Here is a 22,750-nt window from a genome sequence, read left to right on the forward strand (position 1 = left end):
GAAAATTCAGTTTTATTTCTTTGTAATTTTACCGGCATGTTATTTGGATTAAGTTTATGAATGTGAACTATTTACCCTTACGTGGTTGGAAATTTGGTTTTTTTAATGATGAAAATTTTATTTTTTTTTATAATTATTGTATATGTATGTTGGGGTAGAGGGTGTCACAGCGGTTGCAAACTAGTCGTTTTTTATGACACTATATAATTGATACACATTTTTTGAATCTCATTATCAAAACTTACTTGTCTTATTTTTCTCAAAATCTATTGGTTGCTTCCTATTCTATCCCAAAGTTGACACTTTAGTTTTCCACAAAAAGGATTCTGACAAAGACTTTGATGCTTTGTTTGAGCAAGTTATAGATGAGGAACTTGAAGACAACACCAACGAACAAATAATGAGAATAGCACTTGTGATGCAACAAAAATCTGACAACACTACTCGTCGAAGGAAAAAAATGATGATTGATCAATGTCGTGAAGAAGGGCACAATCGATTGTTCATTGATTACTTCTCTGAGAATTCAGTTTACAAATATGCTCAATTTTGACAGATTTTGAATGCAAAGGCACGTGTTCCTTTGAATTGTAGAAGCCCTTGGTCATTATGATGATTATTTCCAGATGAGGGTTGATGTAACTCGAAAGAAGGGTCTTTCACCATTACAAAAATGCATAACTGCAATTCGTATATTAGCATATGGATCAAGTGCTGATAGTACAGATAATTACGTTCGAATTGGTGAAAGCACTGTTGTGGAATGCTTAGAGATATTTGTATCTGGTGTGTGCAACATATTTGGAGCTAAATACCTTAGGAGGCCTAACAATGAAGATTTTGAATGACTACTTCAAATGGGAATGCACATGGCTTTCCAGGTATGTTAGGGTCTATTGATTATATGCATTGGGAATGGAAAAATTGTCCAATTGCTTGGAAAGGACAATTTTGTCGAGGTGATCACGGCAAACCCTCAATTATGCTTGAAGTTGTAACTTCATAAGACTTGTGGATTTGGCATGCTTTTTTTGGCACAATAGGTTCAAATAATGACATTAATGTGTTGAATACTTCGAATGTGTTTAATAACATTTTGTTAGGACAACTCCTGTTGTATAATACATAGTGAATAGAAACCAATATAATATGGGTTATTATCTTGCTGATGGTATTTATCCAAAGTGGGCTACATTTGTGAAGATCATCCCTATGCCACAAGGAGAAAAGAGGAAATTTATTTGCTAAACGACAAGAATCGGCAAGAAAAAATGTAGAACGAGAATTTGGAGTATTGCAATCTCAATTTGCACTTGTGCATAGACCAACACGTGCTTGGTGTGTCGATACATTAAAGAACATCATGCATGTATGCATGTATCATACTACATAACATGATAATTGAAGATGAGAGACATATATACAATATTAATTTTGATTATGATCATGGTTAACAAAGTCTTGACTACCGATGTATCTATTGGTCCTCATCCTATTTTTACTGCAACATACTTACAAAGGAGCGCACCTCTTCGTGATAGACAGCAACACCGACAACTACAACACGACTTGGTGGGACATATTTGGGAATTTCGGACAACACAATACTGAAAATTAATGCGTATTTATTGTTATAAATATTTTATCGTGCATTTATAGTATTATGCAATTTCTTAGCTTTCATATTTAATTTTTTTTTGTAATTTTTGGTAATTCTTTTTATTATGTAATTTCTTTTTATTATCGCATTTTTTTATTATGTAATTTTTTGTTTATTATTCATATTTATATATTATCCATAATAATTAATTTTTTAAAATTTATCAAAAAGTGTAATGTGAGTTGTCAAAAAGTAAAGTATGAGTTGTCAAAAAGTGGGGGTGCTTATAAGCAATTTTCATTGGAGCAAAAATTGTAAAAATATAGTATGAATTATTTATGAGTGATGTGGCATAGTGAAACCTATTTAAAGTGGATAGGAGTTGTTTATAAGCAACTCCCAACCACTTTAAATGGGTCTCACTGTGCCATGACACTCATAAGCAACTTATACTATATTTTTAAAATTTTTGCTCCAATGGAAATTGCTTATAAGCACCCCTACTTTTTGACAACTCATACTACACTTTATGATAAATTTTTATAAAATTAATTATTATGGATAATATATAAATATGAATAACAAACAAAAGAAATTACATAATAAAAAAATTACATAATAAAAAAATTACAATAATAAAAAGAAATTACATAATAAAAAGAAATACCAAGAATTACAACAAAATTAAATATAAAAATGAAATACGCACTAATTTTCGTTATTATGATGTCTAAAACGTTCCCAAATATATTCTAGCAAGTCGTGTTGTAGTTGTCGGTGTTGTTGTTGTTGTCTATCACGAAGATGTGCCCTCCTTTGTAAGAATGTTGCAGTAAAAATAGGATGAGGACCAATAGATATATCGGTAGTCGAGACTTTGTTACCACCATTATCATAATCAAAATTAATATTGTATGTGTGTCTTTCATCTTCAACTATCATGTTATGTAGTATGATGCATGCATACATGATATTCTTCAATGTATCAACATGTCAAGCACGTGTTGGTCCATGCACAATTGCAAATCAAGATTGCAATACTCCAAATGCTCGCTCTACATCTTTTCTTGCTGATTCTTATCGTTCGGCAAATAATTTCCTCTTTTCTCCTTGTGGCATAGGGATGGTCTTCACAAATGTAGCCTACTCCGGATAAATACCATCAGCAAGATAATAACCCATATTATATTGGGTTCTATTCACTATGTATTGTACAGTAGGAGCTTGTCTTGAGAAAACGTCATTAAAAACATTCGAAGCATTCAACACATTAATGTCAATATTTGAACCTGCGGTGCCAAAAAAAGCATGCCAAATCCACAAGTCTTGTGAAGCTACAACTTCAAGCATAATTATGGGTTTGCCGTGATCACCTCGACAAAATTGTCCTTTCCAAGCAACTGGACAATTTTTCTATTCCTAATGCATACAATAAATAGACCCTAACATACCTAGAAAGCCACGTGCATTCCCCATTTGAAGTAGTCGTTCAACATCTTCATTGTTAGGCCTCCTAAGGTATCCAGCTCTAAATATGTTGCACACACCGGATACAAATCTCTTTAAGCATTCCACAGCGATGCTTTCACCAAATCGAATGTAATCATCTGTACTATCAGCACTTGATCCATATGCTAATATATGAATTGCATCTGTCTATTTTTATAATGGTGAAAGACCCTTCGTTTGAGTTGCATCAATCCTCATCTTGAAATAATCATCATAATGACCAAGGGCTTCTACAATTCTAAGGAACACGTGCCTTTGCATTCGAAATCGTCGTCGAAAATGAGCATTTGTGTAAACTGAGTTCTCAGGGAAGTAATCATTGAACAATAGATTGTGCCCTTCTTCACGACATCGATCAATCATCAATGTTTTTTTTCCTTCGACGAGTAGTGTTGTCAGATTGTTGTTGTCTTTTAAGTACGAATCTTATAAATATTCGTTGGTGTTGTCTTCAAGTTCCTAATCTATAACTTGCTCAAACAAAGCATCAAAGTCTCTGTCAGAATCCATTTTGTTGAAAACTAAAGTGTCAACTTTAGAGAAAATAAGAAGCAACAAATAGACTTTGAGACAAATAATTGAAGTAGGTTTTGAGAATGAGATGTAAGAAATGTGTATCAATTATATAGTGTCTTAAAAACCGGCTAGTTTACAACGGCTAGTTTACAACGGCTAGTTTATAATGGCTAGTTTCATAACGGCTAGTTTACAATGACTAGTTTACAATGGCTAGTTTATAATGGCTAGTTTACAACGGCTAATTTATAACGGCTAGTTTCATAAGCATAAGTGAAAATAAAGATACAACAAATTAAATTCAATTACAATAAAACTAGTCTAATTTGTATAAATTAAAATTACAATAATATTTAATCTCCTAATTTGCACCTAATAAAATTACAAGCCAATTCATGATCTTTGAGTTGCTTCCCAGTCATTCTAGATATGTCCTTCATGAGAATTTCATACATTGCACTAAATTTAGTTGTTTCCTTCACTTCAGCCAATTTCTTTACTACAACACTTCTTTTTAACATTGTTTTTGTCATATTATCCAACTCCTTTTTGTCGGAAGATGTTTTGCCAACCTTTCCTTTACTCTTTCTCTTTGTTACTTTTGACCTATTGGACGAGACATTGGTGTTGTTGAGTCATATTCTTCACAATCACTGGCTGCATCTGTGTTAGAAGACGTTCAGTATTGCCCAGATAAATCTTTGATCTTTTAGAAGAGCTCTCCATTGATTCAGATTTCCATTTTGGCTCATCTCTTAATAATAGCCATGCATGCTCAAAATTGAATATATCACCTACATCTTGTGAGTAAATTTTATATGCATTTGCGATGATGTCTTTTTCTGAGTTGCCACTTTTTTATTATCATGAGCTTGTTTATAACATCCGACAAATAATTGAATTGCTTTATTGATTCGAAACCAACGACTTTTTAACTGACCTGAATTCCTTACTAGAAATTAATTGCGATTGTTGTTGTAATTCTCCTTGATTCTAATCCAGAAACTATTTCCAGTTTGATCAACTCCAACAATTGGATCCTTCGAAATGTTGAGCCATGATTGAATAAGTAGATTATCCTCTTCGACAGAAAAGCTTACACATGACTTTTTTTAGTACATATTTCTTCTCCTTATTGCCCTCCTACATCAAGTGTGATGTGTTAAGTCAGACGAAGAAACTCACAACAAGGTTTTGAGTGCGACAAATAAAATACATGTTATCTTTAACAAGTGTGTTATTGTTTCAGAAAAACATAAGAATAAGTAAGATGAAGAACAAGCATATGCATCAGACGATACAAGACGATAGACGAAAGGCTAACACAAGCATCCAACAAGCCAAATCAAGAACAAGACAAAAGCGCGTCAAGCACAACCTAAAGCAAAACATAAAGACTCGGACGAAGGTTGGTCAAAGATAATTTGAAAGTCTGACCATATACAAGTTGACCAGATGAAAGGAAAAGTCAATGCGCTAATAACAAATAATCAAATAAAGGTCAAGGCTTGAGCTACATATGAACTACTAGACGCAAACGAAAATTGTCACGCAATCACCTAAGAAATCAAGTTTCAAAGAACAATTTGAATATCGTCCACACTCACAGGAGAACACACGAAGTCATTGAAATTGTGAGAAGACAAGAAGAAAGAAAGAAAGTAAGCACAAAACGTCAAATCCCGAGTGTGTAAGAAAAAGGACACCTACTTTTCTGATAAAGATAACGTCTTTGCAGCTAATCTCTAGGATTTTGTGAAAGTTAGAATCTATAGATTCAGAACAGTATACACATTGTTCATAAACAGGAAGCAACATTTAATGCAAGATCTAGTGCATTAAATGAAAGGATCAAACTAGTCATGAACGACTATATCGGCTTCAACGGACATATGCATCGAGAAAATTCTACAGGCCTATAAGTATGCAATAACCTCAAACCGAAAGAGGTTGGCAAGAAGAAACAAAAGAATGACCATAGGCATTGCCTTAGGCTCTGAGCATTAAGCACCAAAAGTAATATCAAGCCCAAAAGAAAAACAGAGAAATCAGAGATCGATTCTTCATAGTCAAAACTACAATGTATCATTGTATTCATCTCTGTAGTCTAAGGTGTTCCAAGCGTATCTTAGGTAGGAAACCTTAGTGAGTGTTGTAACCTTAAGTATCCTCTTTGTAAAGAGTAACGCACACACAAAATCTTTGTAGGACTAAGGTAGTGAAACCTTAGAAAGTGTAGTAAACCTTTGTATCCTCTCTGTGAGAGTAACCCAAACACTCAAACTTGATTATAAGTCTATCATCTGTAAAGCCTGAAGAGGCTAGTCAAAGAATACTCACTACGAGCCTGAAGAGGTTGATTAAAGAATACTAGCGCTGGTGAGTGAAGCTGGCAAGCTAGGAGTGGTCGGGAATACTTGGACCAGGAGTGGTTCTGACCTAGGTGGTCCATAATACTCACTGCTAGCCAGAAGTGGCTGATAAGAATATACTAGCGCTGGTTAGTGAAGCTGGCAGGCCAGGAGTTGTCGAGAATACTTGGGAACCAGAAGTGGTTTAAGAATACTAGAGCTGGTGAGTGAAGCTAGCCAACCAGGAGTGGTTGAGAATACTCGTGACCAGGAGTGGCCGTGACCAGGATGGTCTAGAATACTCAGGGCCTGGAGAGGTCAAGAATACTTGGACCAGGAGTGATTCTAACCTGGGTGGTCCATAATACTCATTGCTAGCCTAAAGAGGCTGATAAGAATATACTAGCATTGATGAGTGAAGTCAACAGGCCAGAAGTGGTCGATAATACTTTTGTATTGAATTGTTTATCTAGTGGAACCCTTCAGTTGAAGGAGACTGGACGTAGCTCAGTTTGAGCGAACTAGTATAAAAAAACTTGCACTACTTATTTATATTTCAGACGAAAATTTTACTTGACTGTCAAATCATCTTATGAAATTTCGTCCAACGTTTATTCTTCATTGAAACCAATTTTCAGACGCAAACGCAAACCGTGTTTAGATTACTTATTAAACTGAAAGTTTCATCTATTGCTTGTTTCCAAAACGCAACTATCCTTAAACGAAAGATGCACACATTTAACTTATTACTTTAAGAAACATCTTCCTAAAGCATACAATAAAACTCTCAGACGCAAACACCCTTTGCTAAGCAATTTATGCAGAATCGTCAAACGCTTAAAAACATATTCTTATTGGACGAACAAAGGTCTTCTTGCAAAAACGAGTTCAAAATTCTCTTTGTTCACAACACACACACATATTCAACCCCTCTTCTATGTGTTTTCATCTAACTTCATGATGTTCTCTAGCCAAACTTGAGACTCAGATATTGAACCAATTGGTGAATCTGTTTCCCGAACTTGAGACTCCACAACTTTTTCAGAAAAATTTGAAGGCCTAAAAAATATATTGGGATTGGTTGGTATTGGTGGTGGATACATAAAAAAAGGGGGATTCAAAGAATTATCATTGGTTGAGTGTGGTGGTGGTGGTGGGTATATAAAAAATTGAGGATTTTGAGAATTTTCACCAGAAGAGGTTAGAGGTAGTGGTTAGTTTTGTAAATAATTAAAATAACTTTGAAAATTATATTGGTTGGGATCCATGTGCTAGAACATAAAAAAAAATTATAGATGAACAAAAATAAAATAAGAAATTTTTTTGGATGTGAATAGTAAAATTTTTGAAATGAATAGTAAACTTAGACAGTGAAGTGCAAATAAACTGAATAATGGAGTGCAAATGAATTGAATATTGAACATCAATTTATACACACAACACCAATGTCTCTCCCAACGTCTCTCAACGGTAACCTCAACGTCTCTTTTTTTCATTCAAGTCTCACTTTTCTCACATCTCTCACGTCTCTTTCTCTTTCTCTTGTCTCTCACATCTCTCACGTCTCTTTCTCTTTCTCTTCACTCTCTCTTTCTCTCAAAGTTTCACCATGTGTGACCCCAGAATTGGTTGAGGGGTCTCAGCGGAGGGGGTCTAGTCGAGGGAAACGCGCGCGTGCTAGGGGTCTGGTCAGAGGAGTTGTGACACCCTCTACCCCAACATACATATACAGTAATTATAAAAAAAAAATAGAATTTTTCATCAATAAAAATCAAATTTCCAACCACGTAAGGGTAAAGAGTTCACATTCATAAACTTAATCCAAATAACATGCCAGTAAAATTACAAAGAAATAAAACTGAATTTTCCAAAATAATTTAATAAGAACATTTTAAACTAATCCTATCTATGTCCCGATGTCACATGTCCTATCAGAGCAAAATCCAACATAGAAGCCTAAGCTTCATCACCAACATCCTCAGTCTCACGCTGATGATCACCTGTATATCAAACAAGAGAAACAACACAAAAGAAGGGAGTGAGAAACATCTCACTCTGGCTCACGGTGTAGGAACGCACACCGGATAGCCAAACACAAACAATACAGTTATCTCATAGATCAATCAACAACAATAGTTTATTCAATCATCCAAGTCATACAAATAGTAATTTATCATCATTTAATAATAAGGATGCACATGCATGGACACGAACTTCACATTATCATGCATGTGGCGCCAGTAAAACATCACATGGCATATTGTCGCTAGCAATACACGAAGAGTAGTCTAGGAGTACATGCCGGGTCACACCCTCTGCGCACTCTCACTAGAAGAATATACTACCAGAGTCTCGTCGGGATAGCTAAGTCGCGCAAGATACATCCCATGCACACAATGGGCGAGACTGAGACTTCCAAACCGAGCTATCCCCAAGGACTAATCCCCAAAGCTTTTACACTAGGGGGCCTTCTCTGGCGGTGTATTCCATATCATACCCTTAAAACACTTATGCAAATGATGCATGTCAATCACGACTCTATGCATTCTCATATCACATTATCATTTCCCATGGTCATTTCACATCATCACATTTCGTCATAACATTTCATTATCACATTTCATATTATCTCATCATATTCACAAAGCCTCCACAGAGCACTTTAATTTATATCAAAACTCGTTTATTTATAAAATTAAATACATATTTACATTATACATCACACAAGGAACGTAACAGAACATTCAAAAAGCAAAACAGAAAATATTTATATTTTGCCTATTTTCTCATAGGTTTCCCGTAGAAACCCACATAGCACTCTAAATCATATCAAAACATATTTATTCTCAAAATTAATCACATACTTACACATTACATTCAACGAGGAATACAATAGAGCAATCAGATAGCAAAACAGAAAATATTCATATTTTGCCTGTTTCTCATAGGGTTTCCCATAAGAACCCATAGAAATCTCAAATCATACAATTAATTGCATATAAGAAAAATAATAAGCAAAACAGATACAATTGGGAGAAATCCCTCATACATGAGCATACAAAAATACAACAAACACAGGATTGGGGGCCAATCCCACTACCCAGCATACAATCCCACACCCAGAGCGAGGTTTCTCACTCCCCCCTTACCTGGATGGGCAGAAGACAAAGGTGTGATCTAAGGTCGTTCCTGAGTACTCTTCCTTAGAGCTCTTTGTTTCTCCTTTTTTTTTCCTAACCCTTCAGAACACAAATGAGGTAGATAGGGTTAACGCTACCTGACTCCTTAAAATTAATACATTGGGCTGGGTCAACCCAACCCATTTTCCTTCTCTTCTAACTCACTTTTCTTTTTCCTCAAAATAATTAAATAAAATAAATACATGTATATTATAAAATATTTTTCCTCTATAATAATAATATATTTCTGACCCAAAATATAATAATATAATTTCAATAACAAAATATCATATAAAATCAATCTTCTCTTAAAACATATAAATATTTATTTAAATATGCTAATAAAAAATACTTATTTAATACGTACAAAATAATTGTCCAAAACAATAATTATTTAAAACGTACAAAATAATATTCTTCTATAATTATTAAAATAATTATGATCAAATACCATATAATAATAATTATTATTATTATAATAATAATAATAACTTTATTGAAAACTGGGATGTTATAGGAGTCACGCGCGCTAGGGGTGTCTGGTCGGGCGAAGTCACGTGCACCGGGGCGGTCTGGTTGGGCAAAGTCGCGCGCATTAGGGGGATCTGGTCGGGCAAAGCTTCGCACGCCAGAAGGGGTTTGGTTGGGCGAAGTGGGTCTGCTCGGAGATGCGCACGGTTGAGGAGATCTGCTCGGAGATGCGCGACGGATGACCACAGAGACACGTGGTAGAGGTTCCCGAACGCGGATGGTTTCTGCCACCACCATCGTGCGCCCAGCCAGCAACGTGCGGCCGGCGTCGAGAACCCTCCGCTCGGACGTCCGGTGGCAACTACAAACATGACCACCAGAGGGAGAACCAGGTGAAGGAAGTTTTATCTATTTTTTTAATTTCCAAAACCTCTGTCCATGTTCCACCATGGATCAACATCAACCAATCAAACCTCTTTATTTCAAATTTTTGAGTGCTAAGCATTGTTCCTTCTCCAAGTAACAGAGCAAAAAATTTAAAAAATTGTCTTGTCACTTAAGATCACTCCAATAGGAGTTTTTTGTAAGCATTGTTACTTATTCTTAAGATACATAATAAGCACCCCGTTAGAGGTGCTCTAAGGAACCCATGCATCCCAAGGTTGTCTCACTCATCTTTTCATGTTTTCTAATTTCAATGGTTGCTTGTCTTTTGACTAAGAAAAATTCTTCATCCTCTGACTGAATTGTCTAAAACATATACCGAATGTTTAAAAAATTAATTTAAATTATAAAATATTAAATTAAATAATTATTTAATAATAAATTTGTTATTAATATTTTAAAATTTTGAACTGTACTTCCGTTCCGAATTCGGAGGATGTAGCAATTCTGTTTGACTAATGATTCAGCCTTCCAACCGTTTTTTCAAAACTTCGTCCGAATAATTAAAATAATAATACTTTTTAATAAATTTATTAAAAATAATTATTTTATAATAAATTGATTAAAAAAAATATTATTATTTTAATTATGCATAAGATGATTCGGAAAAAAATTCAGAACCTGTATCGATACTCTTGCCTTTTACACACCCCCAACACCACCCAATTCCAATGAACACCACCATCGAATTAACTTGTATAATTCATATATTATTGATCTAAATTATTTTTATAATATATTTTTAATTTATTTATATTATATATAAAATATATTTGTAATTTTTTTTGGAGTTTTTTTAAATAAGACATGAATCTTATTAAAATTAATAGGTATGAGATATGTATGAATATTTTTTAAAAAAAGTTAATAGGAATTGGGTTATCCAATTCAATCTCTGGTCTATTAACTTAATTTTTTAATCGATTTGATGATTAGTTCGATTTTTAAAACATTAATAGTTACAGTGTTTAATATTCTTACTAATTAATTCAATTATAAGAAAATTTTATATAATTTAAAAATTATTTATTAATTTATCACATCACTTTATTTTAACATGTAATATAATATTTAAGATATACATAAATATTTATTATTAGATAACATATATAAAAAAAGTTCTAATTTATATAAAATTTAACATACATGATCATGAATATAGTATGACACAATTCAATGATGGTTTGATCGGTTAAAGTTATATGAAAGTTATAAAAAATATTAATAGGAGTATATATGTAATGATATTTATTTATTAATACATGCACAAATATAAGAGGATTCGGAGTGATAATCTTGTGAATTTTCTTCTTATTTAGTTATTTCTATTTGATTATTATAAAGATCATATCGAAATGCTAAATATTTTCAATTAATAATTTATAAATATGATTCTTAACAATAACCAATTAAATATTTTTTTTCTATTTGATTATCGTGAAAATCTTATCAAAATGTTAAATATTTTTTAATGATAATTTATAAATAATGTTTTCAACAAGGTTTACAATATTTTTTAATGTCTGTAAAAATGAGTGAGTTTGGATTTTAGTTTCTATAAAAAAAAATTATTTGTTTTTTATTCTTCTAAAATTTGTAAATTGTGTCTTTGATCTATATAAAATAAAAATTTAATTTTAGTCTTCGTAAATTATTTTTATATGATTTTTATCTCTCTAAAGTTTAATGTAATTATTTTTTAACCCTAAAAATTATTTTAAGATAAATAAATAACATTTAAAAAAATAGAAAAATATAGATATGTCACACAATAACATGGTATCATAGATAGTTGTAGGTGCTATTTAAGACGGTTATTTAACCTTCTAATAAAAATATAAGTAATTAAAAAGATCACTTAATAGTAGAGACTAAAAATAATAATTTTAAATTTTAAAAGATGAAAAACAAAGAAAAATATTTACTAAATTAAAATCAAAATATGTTCATTATTAGGTTAAAAACATATTTAAGCTTTTTGACAATAATTATTTGAATCTTCTTCTTATTTATACATTCTGAATATCTTATAAAATATTAAACATTCTCTAATAATAATTTATAAATAATATATTTAGCAATAACAACTTAGATCTTCTTTTAAATTGATTTAAGTGAAGATCTTATAAAATATTAAATATTTTCTAATAATAGTTTATAAATAAGATTTTTAGAAATAATCATTTAAATCTTCCTTCTATTTCATTATTGTGAATATCTTCTCAAAATATTAAATATTTATTTAATAATAATTTATAAATAAGATTTTCAATAATAGTCATTTAGATCTCTGACTATTGTCAAGATCTTATCAAAATATTAAATAATTTTTTAATAATGCTTTATAAATCACATTTTTTTAATAATTATTTAATTTTTCTTCCTAGCTCATTGTACTAAAAGATAGACACAGGAGTAAAAGTTTACTCTTTTCAATTTAAAAAGATAAAAAGTTATTATAATAATAATAATAATAATTCTCTTTTCTAAAAAAAAATATATTAAAATATCATTAATAATAACTTAGTGATTTAAATAAAGAAGTTGATAATCAATGTCATAGGTTCTAATAATACTTATGAAATTACTTTTTTTTTTAATTTTATATTTTCTTGTAATATCATAAATGTCAACACACATGAATATTGTCACATTTTTAATGAGTGACATTTCATGTTAATGTAAAATACAATAATATAAGGAAAAATATCAATAATATATAAGGAAAAATAATTAGTTCATTTTTATATAAGTAAAATTACTTTTAAGAATGATAAAAAATATATATAAAAAAGTAAGATTAATTGCATAATTAATAAATGACATTAAATATTAGGATATTGTTTGCGTACTTTATATACAGAGATAGAGAAATGCCTCTAGCTGCAGATAGCAAGTGAATAATATATTGTAGTTTTTTCATATCTTTCCGAATACATTTGCACTATGGTTAGTGAAAATAATAGTTATCTGCATATTCCATTGTTCTAGGTTTTATCTTCTAATTCGTGTATATCTATGTGACAGGGATTGTTTATAATTGGACTTTTGATCTTTTCTACTGTATCCTGCAATTCATGGGTTGGAAATGGCCAAATCTTTGACGTGCTTAAATATGGTGCCAAAGGAGATGGCCACTCTGATGATTCTAAAGTAATATTATCATAACGTTTCCTACAAATCTTTTGCCACTTTTTTTTTTAAAAAAAAAATGAATCTTGTAGTTCTCACGAATTTCACTAATGATATATATTTTTTTGGGTAATTACCAATGATTTATTATTCATGTCATGATAAAATAGATTTAAATTTTCGATTTTGAAAGTCATGATTTTTATTTCCTATCTTATTATCTTGTTTTCGTAAAGTTTATATATCTTTTTCAATTGTTAAAATGTTCATTTTTATCTCTTTAAAATGTATTCTTTTATGTTAAATTTTACTTTCTTACAATCTTTTTTTTTTTTTTTATAAAGATAGGATACTTTCTTACAATCTAAGAGACTTATATCTCGTATATTTTACAAATATTTATAATTTTAAATAAAAAAATATAAATTAAAATAAAGATTTAAGTTTTTAAGATGAATAATAAATTCGAAAAATAAGTATTAGAAAATTGGAAGAAAAAAAATCAATTTAATGGAGAGTGTAATAAGAGAATTTATCATATTCATGAATGAAAATTAAGATTTATAATATAAAAGTTAATTTAATTTATTTTAGTTTTTTTTATTTAGATTAAATGTGTTTCCCTCTTTTTTACTCCAAATTTTATATTATTAAGGTTAAATTGTATTTTTTTTCTCTATAATATCAAATTCACAATTTTAATCTTCTATTTTTAAATTCATAATCTTAGTTTCTTAATTTTGTAAAATCTACGATTTCAGTTTTCTCATTGAATATTTATGGGTTGATCTTTAAAATTGTAAGACACTATAAATCACAAAATAAATAATATTTAACGATATTTAAGTTAAATTATACTTTTAGTTCTCATTTTTATTTCATTTTATCACTTTTATGAGATAAAAATAAGGATTAAAAGTAAAATTTAACATAAATATTATTAAATATTAATTATTATATCATCTACTTAAAATAAAATTATAACAAATGTTATAATTTTAGTAATCAATGGATAAATATTTAATAAGAGAATCAAAATTATAAATTTTATAAAATTAAGAGACTAATATTACATATTTTTATATAAAAGAATCAAAATTATAAATTTTATGTTGTAGAAAAATGACTTAAAAATACAGTTTACTCAATCATTAAACTCATGATATTATTTTGTTGTAAATCATATATCTTAACAACAGATGGTTGGTCGGAGTAATATATACTCGATTTAAAATTACGTTTCTTACAACTTATTTGATTCACTTCTCACTTTATATATATATATATATATATATATATATATATATATATATATATATATATATATATATATATATATAAACTATTTTGTAAAATAATTTCATATTACTTAATACAAAGACAAAAATTAATATTTTTTAAAGACTTAATATATAGTAAATAGATAGATATTCTCTCTCAACTTAATTTTTTTTTTTTATGCAAGAATCAGGATATAAATCCTAACCGCTTTATTAAGCGATGAAAATCTATTCACTCACGTTAATTTAAGTTGATTTTAAAAAGTTTGTTTTGAAAACAAGAGTTCTAAAACCAAAATTGAAAATAGTTAATTGAAATGTTTTTTTATCCATGATTTAAATGAGGGGATTTTATGTTTAATTAAGAGGAGAGGAAGGGATGAGAGGTAATTCTTTTTCTTATTTGATTTTCAAGGTGAGAGAATGAATTTAAAAAATTAATTTACTTTTTTTTATTTATAATTTTAAATTAAAAAATATAAGTGAAAATACTTTGGACATTATATTAAAAATGTTTTAAAATTCTTTTGTCTCTCCTCAAAATCTTCTAATATTAGACGGGAACCAAAATTATAAGGAAGAGTTTTGCTCAACTCCCCTTCCATTTTAGAAATTGAACCAAACAATAATTTAAAATAAATAAAAAAATAAAAAAAAAAAAACACTTTCCCTCCTCATTCCTCCCCTCCCCTCCCTTCCAACTACGTAAACACTATGTAAGTGATTGATATTTCAGGCATTTAAAAAATAGAAATATACTCATGCAACAATACTTTCATATTTGTGGATTTTTTAAATTAGTAAATAAACAAGGCCTAGTTTTTCATCTATAATAATATTTTTATTATGTTTAACAAATTAATTTTTTAGCTTTCCTATTTCTTCTTTTTATTACTTACATTTAATATATTTTTTTATTTAATAAAAATATGATTTTTTTTTTCACCGGATTGATTCTTATAGAGATGAAGTAATACATTTAATTATAATTCTAGATTTTTTATTTAATAAAAAATACATTCAATTATTTACGTACAATAGAAGAATTTCACACATTAAATGAGAACTAGATTTTTTTTTACCCCATTTTTAACTTAGATTTAATATAAGGAATTAAGGATTGATTTATTATTCGTTAAAGACATGGCTTGCTTGTTCAATTTGTTCAAAATCACGTCTTAGTTTCTTTACTTTATTTATTTATTTATGTATTTATTTTACATTCAATGCTTTCAATATTTTTATTCAACCTAAATTTAATAATACCCATAATGCATAATACTAAAAAGACCGTCATGCATAATACCACAAGTCGAATTAGTCTTTGGCCAAGTTGTGTGAAGGAAAAAAATAATACAAAAAAAAAAAAAAGAATACTTGCTAATTCCATATATTAAAGAGAAATTGGAGGAAATTTCTAAATTTTAATATGCTATGCTATATCTTATGTAGGCTTTTGTGGAAGCATGGAATGCTTTATGTGGAACAAGTCATGGCAATGCAACGCTTATGGTGCCAGCTGGGCATTCGTTTTTTGTGCAACAAACAACATTCAAAGGTTCCTGCAAATCCCAGAATGTTGATATTGAGGTATAAACACTAGAAACCTTCAAATTCTATTCCTATCACTCTTATATGCTGAATATTTTTATGGCAAAAGAATAGAAACAGGATAATAATACTAAATCTACAATTTTTCCAGTGAATTTGATTAGAATGTACAATAGTTTAAATAGTTCTTATACAGTATTTTAATTATAAATTATCATGTATATTAACATTATTAATTTTTTTAATAGTTACTTTAAAAAAATATTGAGAGGGATTTCTAAATAATTAATAATATAAAAAAAGTTTACAATGACATGAAAATTAAACTATGGTTCACTGTAAACTTATCAATTGTTAGATTATTTTTCTGAAAATCAATACTAGCTACCTCCGTTTCATTTTGTTTAATGTTTTGTCATTTTTTTTTTAAATTTGATTGTCGTTTTAGTATATCAATTTATTATTAAATATTTTTTTCTTCTATTATACCTTAATAAATGTGTTGTCTTTTTTTCTTTTAATACTTATTTAATTGGTGAGAACTCAAAAGGTTTAAGGATATATTAGGAAGTTATATAATTTATTTTTTATGAAATCAGATGTATTATTAATTGTATTTATTAAGTTTTATATAATCTTAAACATTAAACAAGGAGGTTGTGTATGCTTAAGTGTGTAAGTTGATTAAATTTAATGCTTGAGGATGCAGATTCAGGGCACCCTACTTGCACCTAAGAGAGATGCATGGGGAACATGTTCAAGACGGTGGCTTCATTTCCTTAACGTTCGTGGTTTGACAGTTCATGGATCAGGAGTAATCAATGGTCAGGGTCAAGATTGGTGGGGCAATGTAATAGCAATGACTTTTTATTTTTTATTTTTTATTTACACCAAACATGAATACTTATTCACCTACTTTCTAAATTAAATTTAATAATCTACTTATTTAGCTATTATCATACATTAGTTTGAATAGGAAGAAGTGGTTTTTCCTTTATTTTAACTTTTTTATAGTTTTATTTTTTGTCATCACTTAAAAAGCATCTCAATCATTGAAATATATTTGTGCTATATAAATTATTATTTCTTATCTTATTTTATTAATAAAGGACTTGTTTGTATCCTAACAGCTCGGACATAACTATTTTAGCACTCATTATAAGTAAGATTAATCATCTAACAATGTTCCATTTGAACTTGCAGCTGACTGGAACTACAGGATGCAAGGGAATACCCACGGTTTGAAACTCTAGATTTCATACTCTTGTATTCAAGATTAAACATCCAATGTATGTCACTAGCATTTATAAATTCGATGATAATAAATTATTAATATTCATATTTGCAGGCTCTTCTTTTTGAAAACTGTGATGGTCTTCAAATAAGAGGACTCACTCACATCAACGGGCCAGCATCGCACGTCTATGTGGTCCATAGCAAAGACGTAACCATCTCAAATGTTAACATATACTCGCCAGTTGGAATAAGTCACAACACCGATGGAATTGATCTTACAAATACAGTTCATGTTAACATTCTTGACTCCATAATAAGAACAGGTAACATATGAAACATAAACCTTTTTTAATTAGTTATGGTTTTCCTTTCTCTTCTCTAAGTTGACTCTTCAACTTTGATTCATGGGTTGCACGTATAATTTTATGATTTAGGTGACGACTGCATTGCTATTAAAGGTGGCTCACAATTCATCAACGTTAACAATGTCACATGTGGACCGGGTCACGGCATTAGGTATTCTTCAAAATACTCATGAAATGTAAATTATCTAGTTATAGTGATTTACCTTGCTCAAAATTTAGCTTTGAATTTCATCAAGCTCGTTACAGATATGTGTATTCATTTGCTAGTCCTAAAACGTGCACAAATTGACATTCCTTATTATCATAAACCGAAAGAAAAGCTTAAGTTGGGAGAAATATAAATTGTTACATTACATGTACAAACATTTCATTTATATAGTTTGAGTTTTCACCTAAAACTAAAGTTTTATGAATGAACCATTCCTCTCAAATTTTTTTGCAGTGTGGGGAGTCTAGGGGAAGGTGGGGAAACAGAATTTGTAGAACATGTGAACGTCAGCAATTGCATATTCGATGGAGCTGATAGTGCAGCTAGAATCAAGACATGGCCAGTAAGTAATAATACTATATGCTTTAATTTGGGATATGAAAAACTATACAATAAGACCCTATATCTGTATCTTAATTTTAATTAACAAAAAAATTCATTCTATTTTTTAAAGGGTGGAAAAGGATACGCAAGGGATATCACCTTCCAGAATATCAGCGTCAATCGAACAAATTACCCAATATATATAACCCAACATTACATGCGCACTCCAGAAAAGGTTAATATTCTTTCTCATCAATTACTTCAGTTTATTTGTTTATGGACAATATGCATCATTTTTGTTTTTATTTTGGTTGCAGAAGGACGCATTAAAAGTGAGTGATGTCACATTTAGCAATATCTATGGAACATGTATCAGTGAGAATGCAGTTGTGCTGGATTGTGCCAAGATCGGGTGTGACAATATTACCCTGAAACAAATCAACATTACCTCAATCGATCCAAAGAAGCCAGCTGCTGCAACATGCAGCAATGTTCATGGGAAAACCACTGATATTGTTTCACCACGAGTCCCTTGTCTACATTAATAAAGAGACATGTCTACCTTGATTAGATAACAAGGATGTCAGTTCTTCCTTAATTTGTTAGTTTTGAACCGATGTAAGAAAGTTTATAAAACAAATGATTAATAGAAAATTGGCATTAGAGTATCATATATCAGTACAATAAGTGATGTCGACTTTATGTAAACATTCTCACAAAATTAGGCGCTTTTATTATGGTTATCTAATCAAAATTGAAGATTACTTCAATAATTTATGTTGACCTCATGTAATCCTTTATTAAGTAGATTTATTGATATGAAACTTCAATTTTGATTGAAGAACAACAGGAAAAAAAAAAAAAAACTTGAAGAAATGCATATAAGTTTTGTTTTATACAATTCACATATTTTTAAGAGTTTGAATTTTAACATATTGATGAGAACAAAATGCACTGTCCTTGTATTTGTTTCCATTAATTAGTTTTCAAGCACTTGATCAAAACTTCGAAGCACTTTCAGGCTTCAACAAATGAATAGAAAATTTTAGATACCTCTTACCAATTTGTCACCAGAAGTCTCCGCAGGAGCACAAACCATTCTTGAAATGGTGGAAACGATTGCGGTCCCTCACAACAATCTCCCGGTTATAAACCTTAGATATGAACTTAGTAGCAGAGTGACAATCTTCACAAACGCGCAGGTTCTTCACAATTCTAATAGGTGTTCCAGGGGGCGTACTCAGAAGAGCAAAAGCAATAGCAAGCTTTTCACTGTGTCTATACAAAGCATCTTCCTTATCTTCTTCATCAATGTCAAGCAACACCTGTGATGTTGTAGGCACATAACCTGCTCTCTTTATCTCCCTTCCCATCTCCTCCACCATTTCATATATCTCCTTGTACCGATCATGTGACTTATCCCCAGCAACAAACTCATATATTTCATTATTCATCTCAATCATGGTGCTACCTGGAATCTTCCTCATCCCCTTCACATCCATCATCTCCCTAACCTTTGTCTTCTTCTCCCAACGCAGCAATTTCGCGTAAATGTTTGACAGCAGCACGTAGTTAGACTCGTGCATCGGCTCGCGCCTGATGAGCTCTTCTGATATGCTTTCACCCAGCTTAAGTTCACCACGAGCATGGCATGCAGTGACTATGCTTCTCCATATGACCTGGTTAGGCTCAACCGGCATGGCTCGAACAAACTCCAAAGCCTCATTCACAAGCCCTGCTCTACTCAACATATCAACCATGCATCCATAATGTTCGATCTTTGGCACAATGCAGAACCTATTCTCCATTGTATTGAAATAGTAACGCCCCTTATCAACCAGCCCTGAGTGACTACAAGCAGAAAGCACCCCAATGAAAGCAACATCATCAGGCTCCACCCCTTGTTCCACCATCTCATCAAAAACCGAAACAGCCTCCAATCCACGACCGTGCGTTGCCAAGCCAACGATCACCGAAGTCCATGAAACTATGGTCCTCAATTCCATTTCCCTAAAAACTTTCACAGCCCTATCAACATCACCACACTTGGAAAACATGTCTATCAGCGCGTTACACAACTCCACTGACTTCGTTATGTTCTTCCTTTCAACATAAGACTCCAACCACTTCCCCAATTCAAGCGCACCCAAATCAGCACATGCAGACAAAACCGAAACCATGGTGACCTCATCGGGAGACACCCCCGTAACCTGCATCAAGGCTATCAAATCAAGATCAAAATTGTAAACTGCTAAACTAATTTTTGAATTCTAAAGCAAAATTTTTTCGAATCATAAGATTCAAATATAATGAAAAATAACTTCAAATATTCATATAAATATATAGTATGAGTAAACACCTATATTAGTTCTTAAACTAAAAATTGTAAAATAAGTCTAAGAGTACAAATTCACCATTACATTAGTACAAAACTAAGTTAATGTGTGATTAAAAATATAACATATCAATATATTCAAATATCAAAATCACAATAAATATTTGAATTAAAAGACTTATTTGATATTTTATTCAATAATTTCTCAATTTTAAGGATTAATACGACAATGTCTTTTAAAATCAGGAATCAAAATGGGAGTTTACTCTATAAAACATTCAATGTAATAATATTATACTATAAATAAATAAAAGCGACTTAACCATAGGTCCCATAAAACAAAATTATTAGTTATACACGAGTTTTTGAAACATCTTTTTTTAGAAGAATGGAAACTAAGTAATGAAATAGACAGAGTACATGCATCGGTATAAGTGACTGACAAAAGAAAAAGTAATGCAAAAACAAAAAATAATAAGTTTAGAAAATACACCTTCAATTTTTTTTCATTTAACAATCTAAACTTTTATGCATTTTCAATTTCTTTTGTAAATGGAAAACAATATGTATCGATGATAATTCATTTATGTATAGTTGGATTCACAAATGATTCTGATGAAAAAAAAGTTTAATTCCTCTTTTAATCCTTGCAACTTCATAAACTTTCCTTTATTCTTATAATTAAAAAGGTTTCATTTTAGTCTTCATATATATAATTTTTGTTCCTTTAAAATCTTTGTGGTTTATTTCTACATAGACTAAAAGTAAAATTTTATGTACCTATCAGGACTAAAAGGAACCAATTTTTTTTTTTAAGAATTATATATATTTTTAGTAATTATACTTTTGCTAATTTTTTTTTTAGTCTTTGAACAAAAATTTGTCAAAGTAAAACAAAAATTGACAAAAATTAAGGGAATAAAAATATATTTAATCTTATTTTTAATTAAAAAAATGATAAAATTTATTAATGGCCCATCTTATGACAGTCGAATCTTAGTAATAGTAGGATTTGAATCGTGAATGCAAGATTCAAACAACTATTACCTGCATTTCTCGAAACAACGCAACCGCACGTGCAGAATTCCCCGCACGTGCATACCCTCCGATCATGGCGCTCCACGTCACGGAATCCCGTTCAGGACTTCCATCAAACACCTTCTGAGCACTCTCAGTGGCTTCCCCGCAGCAACAGTACATATGAATCATGGTGTTCCGCACGTGCAAGTCGTCTTGGAATCCAAATTTCACAACCGAGGAGTGCAGCGTCTGGCCAAGGCGCAAGCCGGCGAGGCCGGCGCAGGCCTTGAGAACGAACGGAAACGTGAACTTGTTGGGCGGAACGGCGTGGCGGAGCATGGCGCTGTAGAGGCGCAGGGCGTGGGGCTTGGAGTGCGTGGTTTGCGCGAAGGCTCTGATGAGGGTGTTGAAGAGGAAGACGTCGTGGAAGGGGCGCGTGTGAGGGGTGGGTTCGTGGTCGGGGAAGATGACGGAGGAGGCGTAGTGGACGGCGTCGAAGAGGGAGGAGGTGGCGGCGAACTTGGTGAGGACGAGGGGGTTGCGGTGGAGGCCGAGTTTGAGGATGAGGGCGTGGATTTGGGTGAGGGTGGCGACACTTTCGCATGAGGTGAGGAGGGACAAGCAGCTTTGCTCTGCAACGCGGCGTTTTGTCGTGCCTGAAGGGACTTCAACTTGGAGTTGGAGTTGGAACCTTGCAGAGGATAGTTTCGTTAATTGCATTGCTTCATCCTCAAACAGTCAAACTAAGGTCATCGATATGTGTCTCTATCATATACTTCCCAACACTTTCTTCTTCACTATTCAGATTATGCTTGAAACTTTTCTAATATTTTATCTTTATATAACTATTAGAGTCACTCAACTCCTCTATTTTTAATACATCAATCTTATTTTGAATTTAATTAAAAAATTAAAATTCAAAATAATTTATAAGGATGTCAAATGTAATAACTCATCATATTCTCTATATTTAGTGGAATTACACTAATTACACTAGTAAATTAAAAAAAAGATATTAAACTACATAACTAAATACATACATATATATACAAGTAATAATAAACTACATTTCTATGCACAAAATACAATACTATATATATAGTCATCCAAAATAATAATACTTTCTTAATATCGATCAAGTACAAACAAACAGTTACCTAATATGGTAACTCTGATACTAGGACAAAACTCCACATCCCACAATAGTCATAGCAACCAGCTCCAACCTA

General features: G+C 31.1%; 2 protein-coding genes, 1 long non-coding RNA gene and 2 pseudogenes across 3 annotated transcripts; 2 read left to right on the plus strand and 3 right to left on the minus strand.

The window, feature by feature from the left end:
• Positions 1 to 220: 220 nt before the first annotated feature.
• LOC109811066 (uncharacterized) lies at positions 221 to 890 on the plus strand (annotated as a pseudogene).
• A 1,158-nt stretch (positions 891 to 2,048) lies between these two features.
• Positions 2,049 to 3,619, minus strand: LOC109811058 (uncharacterized; annotated as a pseudogene).
• Positions 3,620 to 7,752: 4,133 nt separating this feature from the next.
• LOC145951818 (uncharacterized) lies at positions 7,753 to 9,511 on the minus strand. Its single transcript, XR_014429752.1, has 2 exons — positions 9,126 to 9,511; positions 7,753 to 7,976 (listed from the first exon to the last, which is right to left on the minus strand). It is a non-coding gene; the product is annotated as an uncharacterized LOC145951818 (long non-coding RNA).
• A 3,425-nt stretch (positions 9,512 to 12,936) lies between these two features.
• On the plus strand, positions 12,937 to 18,837 carry LOC109811101 (putative polygalacturonase At3g15720). The gene is made up of 10 exons (XM_020374742.3): positions 12,937 to 13,019; positions 13,098 to 13,223; positions 15,935 to 16,072; positions 16,743 to 16,883; positions 17,237 to 17,272; positions 17,382 to 17,592; positions 17,704 to 17,785; positions 18,077 to 18,185; positions 18,297 to 18,401; positions 18,484 to 18,837. Exons 1-10 carry the CDS (start codon positions 13,017 to 13,019, stop codon positions 18,709 to 18,711), a joined length of 1,179 nt encoding a protein of 392 aa, XP_020230331.1. The 5' UTR covers positions 12,937 to 13,016; the 3' UTR covers positions 18,712 to 18,837.
• Positions 18,838 to 19,018: 181 nt separating this feature from the next.
• Positions 19,019 to 22,328, minus strand: LOC109811090 (pentatricopeptide repeat-containing protein At4g21065). The gene is made up of 2 exons (XM_020374723.3): positions 21,549 to 22,328; positions 19,019 to 20,376 (listed from the first exon to the last, which is right to left on the minus strand). Exons 1-2 carry the CDS (start codon positions 22,239 to 22,241, stop codon positions 19,234 to 19,236), a joined length of 1,836 nt encoding a protein of 611 aa, XP_020230312.1. The 5' UTR covers positions 22,242 to 22,328; the 3' UTR covers positions 19,019 to 19,233.
• Between the last annotated feature and the right edge of the window lie 422 nt (positions 22,329 to 22,750).

Source organism: Cajanus cajan, chromosome 9, assembly GCF_000230855.2.
Source record: "Cajanus cajan strain Asha chromosome 9, NIPB_CcT2T_4, whole genome shotgun sequence".
Lineage (NCBI taxonomy): Eukaryota > Viridiplantae > Streptophyta > Magnoliopsida > Fabales > Fabaceae > Cajanus > Cajanus cajan.

Bases quoted from the DNA above. Each gene is read 5' to 3' on its own strand.
- LOC109811090 (XM_020374723.3), bottom strand. From the start codon at position 22,241: ATGCAATTAACGAAACTATCCTCTGCAAGGTTCCAACTCCAACTCCAA. The intron at 20,377-21,548 runs GTAATAGTTGTT...GCCTTGATGCAG, and splicing joins CGTTGTTTCGAGAAATGCAG to GTTACGGGGGTGTCTCCCGA.
- LOC109811101 (XM_020374742.3), top strand. The intron at 13,224-15,934 runs GTAATATTATCA...TATCTTATGTAG, and splicing joins GCCACTCTGATGATTCTAAA to GCTTTTGTGGAAGCATGGAA. The intron at 18,402-18,483 runs GTTAATATTCTT...TTTTGGTTGCAG, and splicing joins ACATGCGCACTCCAGAAAAG to AAGGACGCATTAAAAGTGAG.